Source organism: Podarcis cretensis, assembly GCF_951804945.1.
Source record: "Podarcis cretensis genome assembly, chromosome: 3".
NCBI classification, from domain to species: Eukaryota; Metazoa; Chordata; class Lepidosauria; order Squamata; family Lacertidae; genus Podarcis; species Podarcis cretensis.
Window position 1 is genome coordinate 86,125,481 of NC_137172.1, and position 12,390 is coordinate 86,137,870.

Below are 12,390 nucleotides of genomic sequence, written 5' to 3' on the forward strand. Positions count from 1 at the left end.
TCATTTTTCACCTCTGTTAATGTGTCATACTTGTAGCACAAGAAGGCTTGCTTCAGTTGTCAACCTTTGTACTCTCCTGAACTGAGGATCAGGTTCACAGGCCATTTTACAACTTAATGATTTCAAGAACTGTGTGAGGGAATTAGCTCATCTCTCCATCAGCATTAGTTGCAAATGATGAGATCTAGTCCTGCTCTGGGATCAGAATCTGTAATTATTCAACTATATTTATTGCTCCGAAAGACACCATATTATCTAGACCAATTACTGCAGTATCTTTAGTTATTTTGCCTCTGATCTGAAGGGTGAAAGCAATAACACCTGTTAGGAACTGCTTGCATCACATCCACTGCTAAGGGACCTCCTGCATATGAGATTTTCCTGCATCTGTTCATATAATACACCCAAAACTCATGGGATACAAAGCCCCTATTTACAGCTTCTTGAAATGCCCTTTCTACACAGCACACACACAGTGAATCCTGCACTATGGGTGGGTGGTGCCATCTGCATATGGGAAAATATGATGCGAGAAATGCCATGCTATGGAAAATGCACACATTTTCTAATTCAAAGATCACTCCTGTAAGCAATTCCCTTCTTCCTTTGCCCAGGAAAGTGTAACATGTAAAAATAATGCATTCTGTCCACAGTCCAAAATAATATGTTGCATCTCAGGTTTCCCTAGTTAATCTGCAAAATATCCAGCACCATCTAATTATGTCATATAGTCAAAAGTACTGTGCTTCAACTGAGAAATATGTTGGCAAGTTGTTTTTGCACAGGTTACAGGAACATAAAGGTAAAGGTAAAGGTACCCCTGCCCGTACGGGCCAGTCTTGACAGACTCTGGGGTTGTGCGCCCATCTCACTTAAGAGGCCAGGGGCCAGCGCTGTCCGGAGACACTTCCGGGTCACATGGCCAGCGTGACATCGCTGCTCTGGCGAGCCAGAGCCGCACACGGAAACGCCGTTTACCTTCCCGCTGGTAAGCAGTCCCTATTTATCTACTTGCACCCGGAGGTGCTTTCGAACTGCTAGGTTGGCAGGCGCTGGGACCGAGCAGCGGGAGCGCACCCCGCCGCAGGGATTCGAACCGCCGACCTTTCGATCGGCAAGTCCTAGGCGCTGAGGCTTTAACCCACAGCGCCACCTGCGTCCCTTTACAGGAACATAGGAATACCTTATACCAAGTCAGAACATTAATCCATCTAGCTCAGCTTTCTCAACAATGACTGGCAGTAACCCTCCGCGATTTCAGATGGGAGACATTCCTTACCCTACCTTGAGATACCAGAGATTGAACCTAGGATATTTTGCATGTAAAGCTCTACATCTGAACACTTAATAGTTTGTGAAAATGTCCAATTAACAATGGCCAAAATCCAAACAGAGGCATAGGTTTATGCAAGAGGCTTGTCCTAGTCTAATGGAATCTACAGTGTAGTTTAAGATTCCCTTGCCACCCAATAGCAACATTCTCTAGGTAGCTTACAGTATCCTAGACAACATTTTAAGAAGCTTCACTTACTGATATACATGTACATGCCTTGTTCAGCTTTGCATAATTCAAGAGACAAAAAGCATAATGAAAGTCACTCCCCTCTACCTCAAGGAGCTTTTGAAATACCATGAACTAGTCATGTCCCATCACCAACATAGAATTTGTCCAAGGAAGAGGCAGGCATGGTTCTTGACTTTAGCAATACCAGTCCAGTTTCTCCACTTTTCCCAATTTCTGTACAAAACCCACACAAAGAAAGGTACAGCTTCCCGAAACAGGAGCCATCAGACAAACTGAAATTTAATATCAACAGCTAATGCAAGACCAAACACTTAAAATGATTAATTTTCTGCCACACGCCACAAAGGAAGCAATTTCTCAAGATTCGTAGATAACCATCACCCTTCCTTCCTGAATTAATCCATGATAAAATGTATTATATTATCATTTTGCAGCCCAGTTCCTGTTATCTTTCGTTCTCACCTTGCTCACTGTGGACAGTCAGCACAAGTTACAGTTGCCTGGAGATGATGCCAGAAATTACCTCCTAGCACCCTTTGTGCTTTCTGTCTCCATCTCCTATTCATTGCGGCCTTGGAGCGGGCCAGGATGGCATAGTTAGTACTTCTAAATAGAATGTATAGCTTCTTATAGTACAGGCATGATAGAGATCTCCATATACAATAAAATACACTCACTACACAGCAGTTGCTTTTAGTAACATGTATGTGGAGACGGCAATGTAAACTTAGGCTCACTATTGTATCTCCATTTCCTTATCTGTGAGTATGTACACCAAGGGTACCCAATCTGGCTCTTCCAAATGTCACAGTACTCCAACTCCCATCAGCCCCAGACAGGATGGTCAGGGGTTCTAGGATGATGGGAGTTGTAGTCCTTCATTATCTAGGGAGCACCATATTGGCTGAAGTCAGAGAGAGAATACACATATGCGTATAAATATACGCAATCTACTTAGAACACCTGAGAGATTCAACAAGAGATCCGGGCCAGAGTTTGTGAATCACAATTTCTGCCACAGAGAAATGTGTGCACTCTGTTCTCCATCTAGATTATGAACACTTCCCAATGGGGGAGACCCCCCCCCCCCCGCAGGCCTCAGCTTCAGACATTCAACAGGAGTCCACAAGCACCACAGTACCATTATTGCATCCTGGTAACTTCTCTTTCTTACCTACCAGATATCCAAAGCTGTTCCATTTAATGTATCTCACAATTAGTTCCTGGCTCTGAAAGCTGATGCAACTTCTTTTTTTATAAGTTTTTTATTGTAGCAGACAAACATAGATATTCTTCTGTAACTTGTACTAATAACCTGTGACCTTTGATCTCAGGTGTGCAATTTGGTCAGAACCTTCCACCAAATGCTGGTGTTTATCTTTTCCCTAAAAGTCTTGAGGAAGGTTATGCTGTAATAAACATCCTGATAAGGAAGTCTAACTTTTCCCTGCTTCAAAACCCAGAGTGCATCCTCATTGCTTCCTTCTTTAATTATAAGAGATTACTCAGGTAAAGGGCTCAGGACTTCTCTATTAACACCAGAGACTCAGGTTCCACAGTAATCATCACATTCTGAATTAATTAGCAGGCGGCATGTTAATTTAATGAAAGAGGCAGGCAAGGTAACAACCACTGTGTACAAGGAAACCTTCTTTCGTAGCTATAGTTTCTAATGTTTAGATGTTGCTGTTATTGTTAAAAATAATAATAATATTTTAACCCTAATGAGTACCCGCTATCCTCCCACATCATAAGGCAACACACAACATCAGGAACTTTAAACCCTGCTCCCCATTCTCCAAATACGAACTGCTCTGGAATTATAGCTCTCAACTTTTCCCTATTCTTGCAAGGAATCCTATTCGGAATAAGGGAATTTGCCTTAAAAAAAGGAAAAGTTGACAGCTATGTCTGGAATGTCAGCTTCTTTCTTCATTTCAGAATATCTGATATACCTCAAGCAAGCAAAAAAGCAGTAAACAAACCCAAGGTAAGTGTGTTTGTGGGGCGGAAATTTTTTTCAGAACTCAGAAACCTTCAAAGTTCTCTTTAGGTCAAAAGTTCTGCAGCCTCTCCCAGCTGCAGTCACTTCCTACAGAGAGTAATTACTGCATTTAAAAGTTCTCCTAAAGGTGAGCAATCAACCTGCAACAACTGCCACCCAAAGTTTCCAAAATCAGAGAGAGAGAAGCTAAATCATTCCATAAAACAACATGCCGCGAATGACGAACAGGATGGAAAGCCACCCTTTAACCTATATATACACATATATGTAAATTATGACACATACATATGCACAAACATACTGTGTGTGTAGAAAAAGAGATTATTTGCAATGTACATAAAAAAGAGCAGGCTAGTGTATGCTTTTGGAGGTGACTTTTAATGCGTGTTTGTGGGAGGTGATCTTGGAAAGTGTTAACAACTTCCCCAAACCAAAGCCTATGTTGCTGTTCATATCTATCTATAATAAAACAAGTCGTATTCCAAGCTTTATCTAACAAAAGTCAACCAGGGTTCCCACATGAACAGCGTCAGCAACAAGAGGGAAAAGCCCAAGACAGAAAGCAGACCCGAATGCAAGCCAAGGAAGGGAGAGAGGGAGGAAGGGAGAGAGGGAGGGAGGCGGAGAAAGAGAGAAGAAACTCGGGATGGAAAAAGAGGGAAGGGGCTCAGGATGGGGAGGGGGGAGAGAGCCAGAAGAGGCGGAAGGGGGGACAGGGAAGCAGCAGCGCAGCCGCCGGCTTTCTGAGCCGGGAGGGAGGAAGGCAGAGCGCGGGGCTCTCCGTCTGGCCCCCCAGTTTACCTGCCGCCGCCGCCGCCGCCGCTGCGCTTCGTCCCCAGCTGATGCCGACTCGGCCCGGGCGTTGCGCGGCTGCTGCTGCTCCTCGGCCGGGCCGGGGCGGGGCCTCCGCTGACGCCGCGGCAGGAGAGGGAGGAGGAGGAGGAAGCGCCTGGTGCCGGCCGGAGTTGCAACTTGGAGCGGCGCTGGTCCGCTCTCCTCCCTGGCCAAGGGAGGCTGAGCATGCGCGGACCCGGTCGAGCGTGCTCAGTAAGCGGCGCCGAAGTCGCCTGCCCACTTCGTTGCCCTTCCTCGGACTTCTAAATCAGACATGCAAGAAGTAGAACGCGAGCGATCTGCTCCGGGGCAGGAGGACTCGGAGGGTTGTTCGGAGAGCAGAGGCTCCCTGCTCAGGGCTCTCGCCTTGTCGTCCCTTTGGCTGCCCGCACGAGTCTAATCTTCCGAGTGTGTTGCGTGGCAAAGCATCGCTTCAGCTCCCCCACCCCATAGAAAAAGAGAGAATTGGTACCCACACCACGATCATACGCAAAGAATGCAGAGGTTTTATCTAGCACACCAACAAAGCTTGTGCGCAGCTACAGCAGTCCATGCATTTTAATATTTTATGAAATATTATATTTACTATTTTATCCCTGTCTTTCCATGTACAGTGGTACCTCGGGTTACATACGCTTCAGGTTACAGACTCCGCTAACCCAGAAATAGTGCTTCAGGTTAAGAACTTTGCTTCAGGATAAGAACAGTAATCGTGCTCCGGCAGCGCAGCGGCAGCAGGAGGCCCCATTAGCTAAAGTGGTGCTTCAGGTTAAGAACAGTTTCAAGTTAAGTACGGACCTCCGGAACGAATTAAGTACTTAACCCGAGGTACCACTGTGCCTTGGTATTTTGAGGTTCAGTTTGTGATTCAATATATTTAGGAAGTGAAGACTGAGTTTTCTTTGTTCACCCAAATGTGGGTTTCTGACGTTCCCTTCCCCAAGCCTTCTTTTTTTTAAAAAAAGAAGTTTTTCCTGTCCTGACATACAGGTTTCTGAGATGAATGAATATCTCTAGCAATAACAAACACTTTTGGAACATTAGGAGAGAAAGGATAGATGTTCAATGTGGGTATTTGTTAGGGAGATACATAAGGAAGGAAGGAAGCTCGGAGCAAGTAGGACTCATGTTGTTTGAGCAGAGTAAGGCAATAAATCCCCTGTCCAGCCCAGAATTTCCTGTGTTATTGAAACCAGCTCTGAGCAAGTTTGTTTTCTTTTTCTTTTCATCTTTGTGGGACGCAGAGTGGCGCTTTCAGCTACAAAGCTGACCTGCACATTCTTGCAAAGAATCCTTTCCTCTTTGGCCTAGAATGCAGGATCAATGGAACACCTTTTCTTCCCATGCCCATTGTCACAGGAGTGCAGTAGAAATCCCATTTCTAAAACAAAAAGCTAACAAGCAAAGTTCACAATTCAAAGACTGAATAGTTTCACTTCAGGCTTTCCAAAAGCAGTTTCTGAGATGTGTTTGGGCAGGATTCTTACAAAAGGCATGCTTTGCAGCTAATTATGTTCCTCATTCACATAACATGGCATTCACATAACAAAACAATTATTGCTGGGATGGTTAAAGTGGGTGACCCATTTCTGTGATGTCAGTGCAAGGTTATTTCCGCCTTGTTTTTCATGCCACTCCCACTTTTCTTCTTAGTTCCCTGTCACATACCAACAACCTTAGGTGATGACCTCTGTTAGGCTAGAAAACGCCTTCATTTGTTTACTGGCACACACAGAGGGAATCACAGAGCATCTTGTTAATGGGAACTTTACAGGACATAGATGGTCTTTGGTTATTTTTATTTTCCCTTGTGTCAATTGTGTATAAATTTACATAGATCTTGCTCTTCAGTACTGAAGGGTTCCTAGAGCAGTTATCATCCAAAAGCTACCAATGACCCAAAAGCCAATGGTTTCACTAACAGAGCAAGCAATAATTTTTAAAATTTTAACAGGCAAGGTACCACAGCTACAACCTCACTCCCCAAATTAACCCTTCATACCACAGTATCTTCATCCTTCAGGATGGCACTTAACTATTAATGTCACAAAAATCATAGTAAAACTGCTGTAGCAAGCAAAATATATAAACTGTGGCAGGCAGAAGAGAAAATCACATCTATTTCCCACCACTGCCCCCCCCTTTTTTGTCCAACTCTGCCTGGGCCAAAATTATATTGTATTATTATACAGTAGGGGTGGGGAATCCCATGGATTTGGAGGTCTGGTAATTATTCAGGTTGCCATAGGTGTGGAGAGAGAATTTAAGTCTTTATTAATGTGCTGGAGTCCTGAATAAAATTCCTCCCCGAAAGCTGCTAACTGGCACCAGGATTTCCTCACAATGCACAGAGCAACAGAGGAGGAATCTTATTCAGGGCTGTAGCACTCAAATAAAGGGTTAACACTCACACACTTGCTGAAACTTGGGTTATGATGAGCCGTCCTCCCTGCACAGTTGATGCTATTAGCATTTGCTTAAAATTTGCCTGTTAAATGCTATGATGCATTTAATGTCATGTGTGCTCTGGTGCTCTTCTCTGCTGCATAGTTCATGAGCAGGCTTCACCACTATGAGTATTTTATGTTACGAAGTGGTACGTAGAGCATCTATGGAATTTAAAAGAGTTGTTTTAAATTTGCTCTATAGTGTTTTGTTTTGTTTTAAGGGCTCAAGCAGGATGCATAAGAGGAAATAGTTTGCTGCAGCGTAATGTATTTTAATGTATATAAATCGCTCAGTTCCATTCTTTTTTTAAGGCCAGAACTGCTGCCGCCCCCAGAACCATCTTGTGTGACAAACCTGTGGTATGCTTGGGGTTATTCCAGTTGTAGCAATGTCCTACAAATATATGCTTCTCCATATACATTTTGGAAGCAGGCCAGAAATGGGTTTTCCCACTACAAGTACAATTATTGGCAGGCACTAACATGAGAGTGCTGTTAAATTGCAACTCACGTTGCACTTCAAAAGGAAGGACAGGGTCAATCCCACTTATAGTGGTGGACTGTGCTAATATGGCACCCTGGACAAGGGCACACTTTGGTACCCACTAAATATTTATGTGCTCTTGTGTGTAGAACCCTGCAAGGGAATTCTTGAAGTTTACATGATCCAATTGCCCCTTTTTAATACAGTCAAACCTCAGTTCTTGAACGGCTCAGTTTTTGAACGTTTTGGCTTCCAAACGCCAAAAACCCAGAAGTAACTGCTTCGGCTTTCGAACGATTTTCGAAAGCCAAATGTTCTACGTGGCTTCTGTTTTGAGTTTTCCTGTGCTGAGGCTTCCGCTTTCCGTTTTTGGTTGTTGAACGTTTCAGAAGTTGAACGGTCTTCTGAAACGGATTACGTTCAACAACCAAGGTTTGACTGTATAGGAAAAGCTGTAGCCCTAAGTTCCTTTCAAGAATTTGAAGAAAGGACTCAACACTACTTCTTTTTATAAAGTTTGTATTTAGGAAACAAACAAAACAACTCAAAAAAGGCAGGATGCGCTCCAACCAGATTGGTTAAATTTTTGGACAAAGTACACAATAGTCTGCATTCAACTAATCTTTACTCAGAGTAGACCCACTTAAATTAATGAAACAAGTTAGTTGTAGCCATTCATTTCAATGACTCTATTCTGAGCAAAAGTTCATGTTTCTGCTTTTTTTTTTTAAAGAAAAAACGTAGTATGCTTTCTTCTGACCAGCTTTGGTTTTAATGCTATAAAGGAAAATCTTTGTAGTGCTTTACAAGGAAAGGTGAGAATGAGTAATCTGATGCATTATTTATAGACTTGAGTACATTCTACCCAAATACTCCAATGAAAAAGGAAATGCTGCCTTGGTTTACTGGCCCACAAGAATGTCTGGTTTCTGTAAAACTTCTCTAATGTTACAGGGGAAGGAACAGATCAAACTAAAGGGCAAAAATAAACAAGAAAATTAGAAATAAGATTTAAGTAGTGAAATGCATGCTAGTTGTACATACCCCACCAACTCAAATCATTTCAAAGGTGCATATACTCACTTTTAACTCTTCGACCTAATACTTGGACTACCAATTCTAACACAAATTGCCAGGGTTGGTTTCTTACGACGAAATGAAATCTAACAGTATTCAGAAAGGCTTCCTAGAATGAGGAAATTTTCCTAGCCAGAATTCTATATACACTGGCACTGTAGTAAGTTCAAGTAAAAGTGTTGGGACTTGCCTCCAAGCAAGATGTGTTTAGATCAGCGGTTCCCAAACTTTGTTGTTTATCTCTGGACCACTTGGAAATTGCTATGGATCTTGGTGGTTTTGCTGCCTGTTTAGCAATTGTAAAGCACTGTACTTATGGTTCACCATACTTTGGGGGGGGGAGTGACAAGTATGACACCGCTGGGATCTATCCTGGCCCCAGTGTTGTTCAACATCTTTATAAATGACTTAGATGAAGGAACGGAGGGGCTGCTCATCAAGTTTGCAGATGACACCAAACTGGAATGGGTAGCTTGTACTGCAGAAGACAGAATCAGGATTCAAGAGAAGGGTAACACATTGGAGAACTGGGTCAAAACAAACAAAATGAATGCCTTAGTCATACCCCACCTGGAGTACTGTGTCCAGTTCCGGGCACCACAATTAAAGGAGGACATTGAGAAGCTGGGATGTGTGCAGAGGATGGCAAGCATGAGAAAGGGCCTGGAAACCAAGCCTTAAGAGGGATGGTTGAGAAAGTAACAACAATACTACATTCTCCATTTGCAAAACCAAACCAATAGGGAACATCTACTGAAAACAAGAGGAAAATATTAAACCATACAATGCTTGGGAGAATTTTTAGAGGTCATGAAAGCTGGTGTATAAATTTTCTCAAACGTGTCTTCCCACTCCCGCCCCCACACTTTTCCTATCATTTTATAAAAACCTGCTTTGAGCACCATCTCACATTTTAAAAGGGGTGTCTGAAATGTTTCTTCAGCTAAACTTGTCACGGAGCCTTTGGGAAAGAAAGATACAAACATCTAAATAAAAAGGAAAGTCCTGTTACACTAGATTAACAGGACCTCATTTTAGAATATTCCCCAAACGTTCTGCACTCTTAAGTGTAAGCAGGCAATTCTCTCAGCAAGAAAAATAAAGAATGCCACAAGGGAATATTAAATGTCACCTCTCCTTCTGCCTCTAGCAAATGTTTACCAGCACATCATACATTTTTCATGCTAAGTAACCTAAAACTTTTATAAGAATTCCTAACAGTTATTCTATCCAACATGAAAACCAATACAAGAGAGACAGCTAATTAGTAAGCTATTTGATAGCTTTCTCTGAAGAACTCATTCATGCTGCTTTTAATGAATACAGGTCATACTGTCTTAAAGGCATTATTATGCAGGCAAGAATGTATTTTTATAAACACACCCACTAAGAGTACACCTCTGTGTATGTCTACTCAGAAGGAAGCTTCACTGACTTCAATGGAACTTATTCCCAGGCCAGTGTGTTCTGGACTGCAGCCTCTATTGGTGCATTCCCTCCTTTGGTTTCTCTGTATAGGATTTCAGCTCGACTTTTATACTTGAACTCAGGTGCTGATTAATGTCAGATGAGCATGTGCTGTTGTTTTTCAATACACTGTAGAAACAAATCAGGATTAAAGCTTAGGCAACATGCAGCATAAATTACCCAAGGTCTTCAAACTTGTTTTTGACCATTTTATTAAAAAAATAAATTTCCTATATCAACATGTGTATCAGGTTGCTGCATGACTGATCCATTACCATAATATTAAGAGAAACATTGCATTCTTCACATCTCGAAAAGGAATACAAGCTCCAGGACATTCTGAAAAACAGAACCATGTAATCAGAACTAAAGTATACCACAACCTGTTTGTTTTTGTTTTTTTAAAAAAATCATTTCAACAAAAAACCTTGCCCAGGTTGGTATGCATTTTGCTAAGTCTACTCTTCTAATATAACTTGTTCAAGAAGTACTATTATTATTATTTTGCCACACCAACAAATGTTTACATTTGTTGTCAATCCTTTTTAGGTTTTACTCTAGCTAGCTTTCTAAAAAATGACTAGTAATTCTCAATTTTGAGGCATAAATGCTGGATCATTAGTGCCACTTGTGCGCTTTTATATCTAATGCCAAGAGTTGTTTCTTCAGAGTCACAAGTTATCCCTATGGATTTCTTGAGTGTAACACTGACAATGCCATGAGGGTTCTACAGCTGGTCTGACCACGGCAAATATTGGGAAAGTATGGAAAACCTAAGGCTGCAATCCTAAAGCTGGGCTCCTTAAATTGAAGCCAATTAGACAGAAGCAATTTTGTGTACTGCACTACAGCTCCAAACAGTACTGCACTTGGTCTTCCTCTTTGGACAAAGTAATATCAGAACTAGCTGCGTGTAAAAACAAAAGCAAAAAGGTGTACTGAGCGGGTGACACTGCTGTAAAAATCAAGAACCGATGCAAAAGTAAAAAATCCTGTGTATACAGGTTAAAAGGACATACAGAGTCATGATGGTCTAAAACTCAGCATATTCCAACGGTATATTTCCTCCCATTCAAAGTCTCTTTTGGACAAAAGCACTGTTACACCAAAACGTATCTGCAAAGGAGTTTCTGTTCCCCAGTTTTCAATATCAATACCTTGTGAATATTTAAGGAGTTATGGAAGAGACTTGATTTCTTTTGGACTTTTTAGAAAAGCTGGCATCATAAGGCTGTACTTCTTGAAACGTAATTTAAAAATCAAATTACATCATGGAAATATGCCAACAAGTTGTCTCAGTATTGGAAGATAACTCTACTTAAAATTGAGGGGGGAAGGAAGCAAGCAAGCAATGACATCTAGCAATATTTTGGTTTTCTGGACAATACAAAAAAATAGTACTCGTACATTTAAGAAATGTTCCATCAGATAGATAAAGCACATATGAATGCACATTCAGAATTCTGACACAGAAAATGTAATGTGGACAATTTGCTGCTATTTCCAAGCACACTTACAAAAAATACAATTTTATAATGAAAGAATTGTCAAAATACAGTTGAACAACGATCGGGAGCCACGCCCCCAAAAAGGATTCAACAGTATTACTTAAGCTCTGTTTCAGACTGTATTAAATACTGCTTGAGTAAACTTGTGGTCATAAAGCAGCATTATTCCAAGCACTTGTGAAGTTCCTTCTTTCATTATCTGAAGTGTCCTTTACTAAAGATTACACTGCCTGGCACTCGGATTCAAAGTGCAAACTCCTCACCTTGGAAACACAATGCATTTAGACACATTCTTAAATTGTTGTACATAGCTGAAGCAGACACATTTTGTATATGGCAACTGTAAATCAAAGTATGGGTTTGATCACCTTGCTACATAGGTATTCCCCGTGCATTACAGAAGTCTTACTGGGAAATGTTCAATGACAACTTTACTTAAACACAGAAAGAGTTAACCAATTCATCCTATAAATATCTTCTTTATTTGCTTTGTGTCTAGAAGTTTCTATTAAGTTCTATTAACAGAAATACATAACAAAAGGTCTTCTATGTAGTGAAAAACTTAATTACAAATATTGAAAAAGGTTGGACTAATTAACATATGTACAGATTTGTCTAGTTAATATATTGAGGGGAATCTGTTTAATTAATGACATACATTTATAAGCATCAACAGTAAGTTTCAGTTGATAGTACTCCAAGTCCTTAGTTTGGGCAATGAGGATATGGTAAATTTCAAGATTGTTTCTTTTAAAATGTAGCCATAACATGCAACAGAAAATATTCAGTCTGAACAGCTGCTGATAAATTGTTCTATTCCTTCCTGAAAAGATTTCTCTGCCAAATTAGTGTCCTTCTGTCCCTTCTTTTCTTTGTTCTGCTGTTCCTGTAGATTCAGGATTATGTTTCGTATTTCTTCCCGTTTTGTTTTCATTCTTGGGCGAGGAAACCAGTCTGTTAAATTCATTGGTAGTTCAAAACTTAGAATAGGAGTCTAGTAGAGACAAAAGAAGTAGGTTTATAGCAACAGGGCCTATAATGTA

At 41.2% G+C, this 12,390-nt stretch overlaps 1 protein-coding gene across 2 annotated transcripts in view; it reads right to left on the reverse strand.

The window, feature by feature from the left end:
* Positions 1-10,034: 10,034 nt before the first annotated feature.
* Positions 10,035-12,390, reverse strand: part of SENP6 (SUMO specific peptidase 6) — a 46,928-nt gene continuing 44,572 nt past the window's right edge. For both annotated transcript variants that reach the window (XM_079970395.1, XM_079970394.1), the window contains one exon: positions 10,035-12,341. In XM_079970395.1, the coding sequence (XP_079826521.1) occupies positions 12,132-12,341 (210 nt within the window). In that variant the 3' untranslated portion in view covers positions 10,035-12,131. The remainder of the gene's footprint in view (positions 12,342-12,390) is intronic.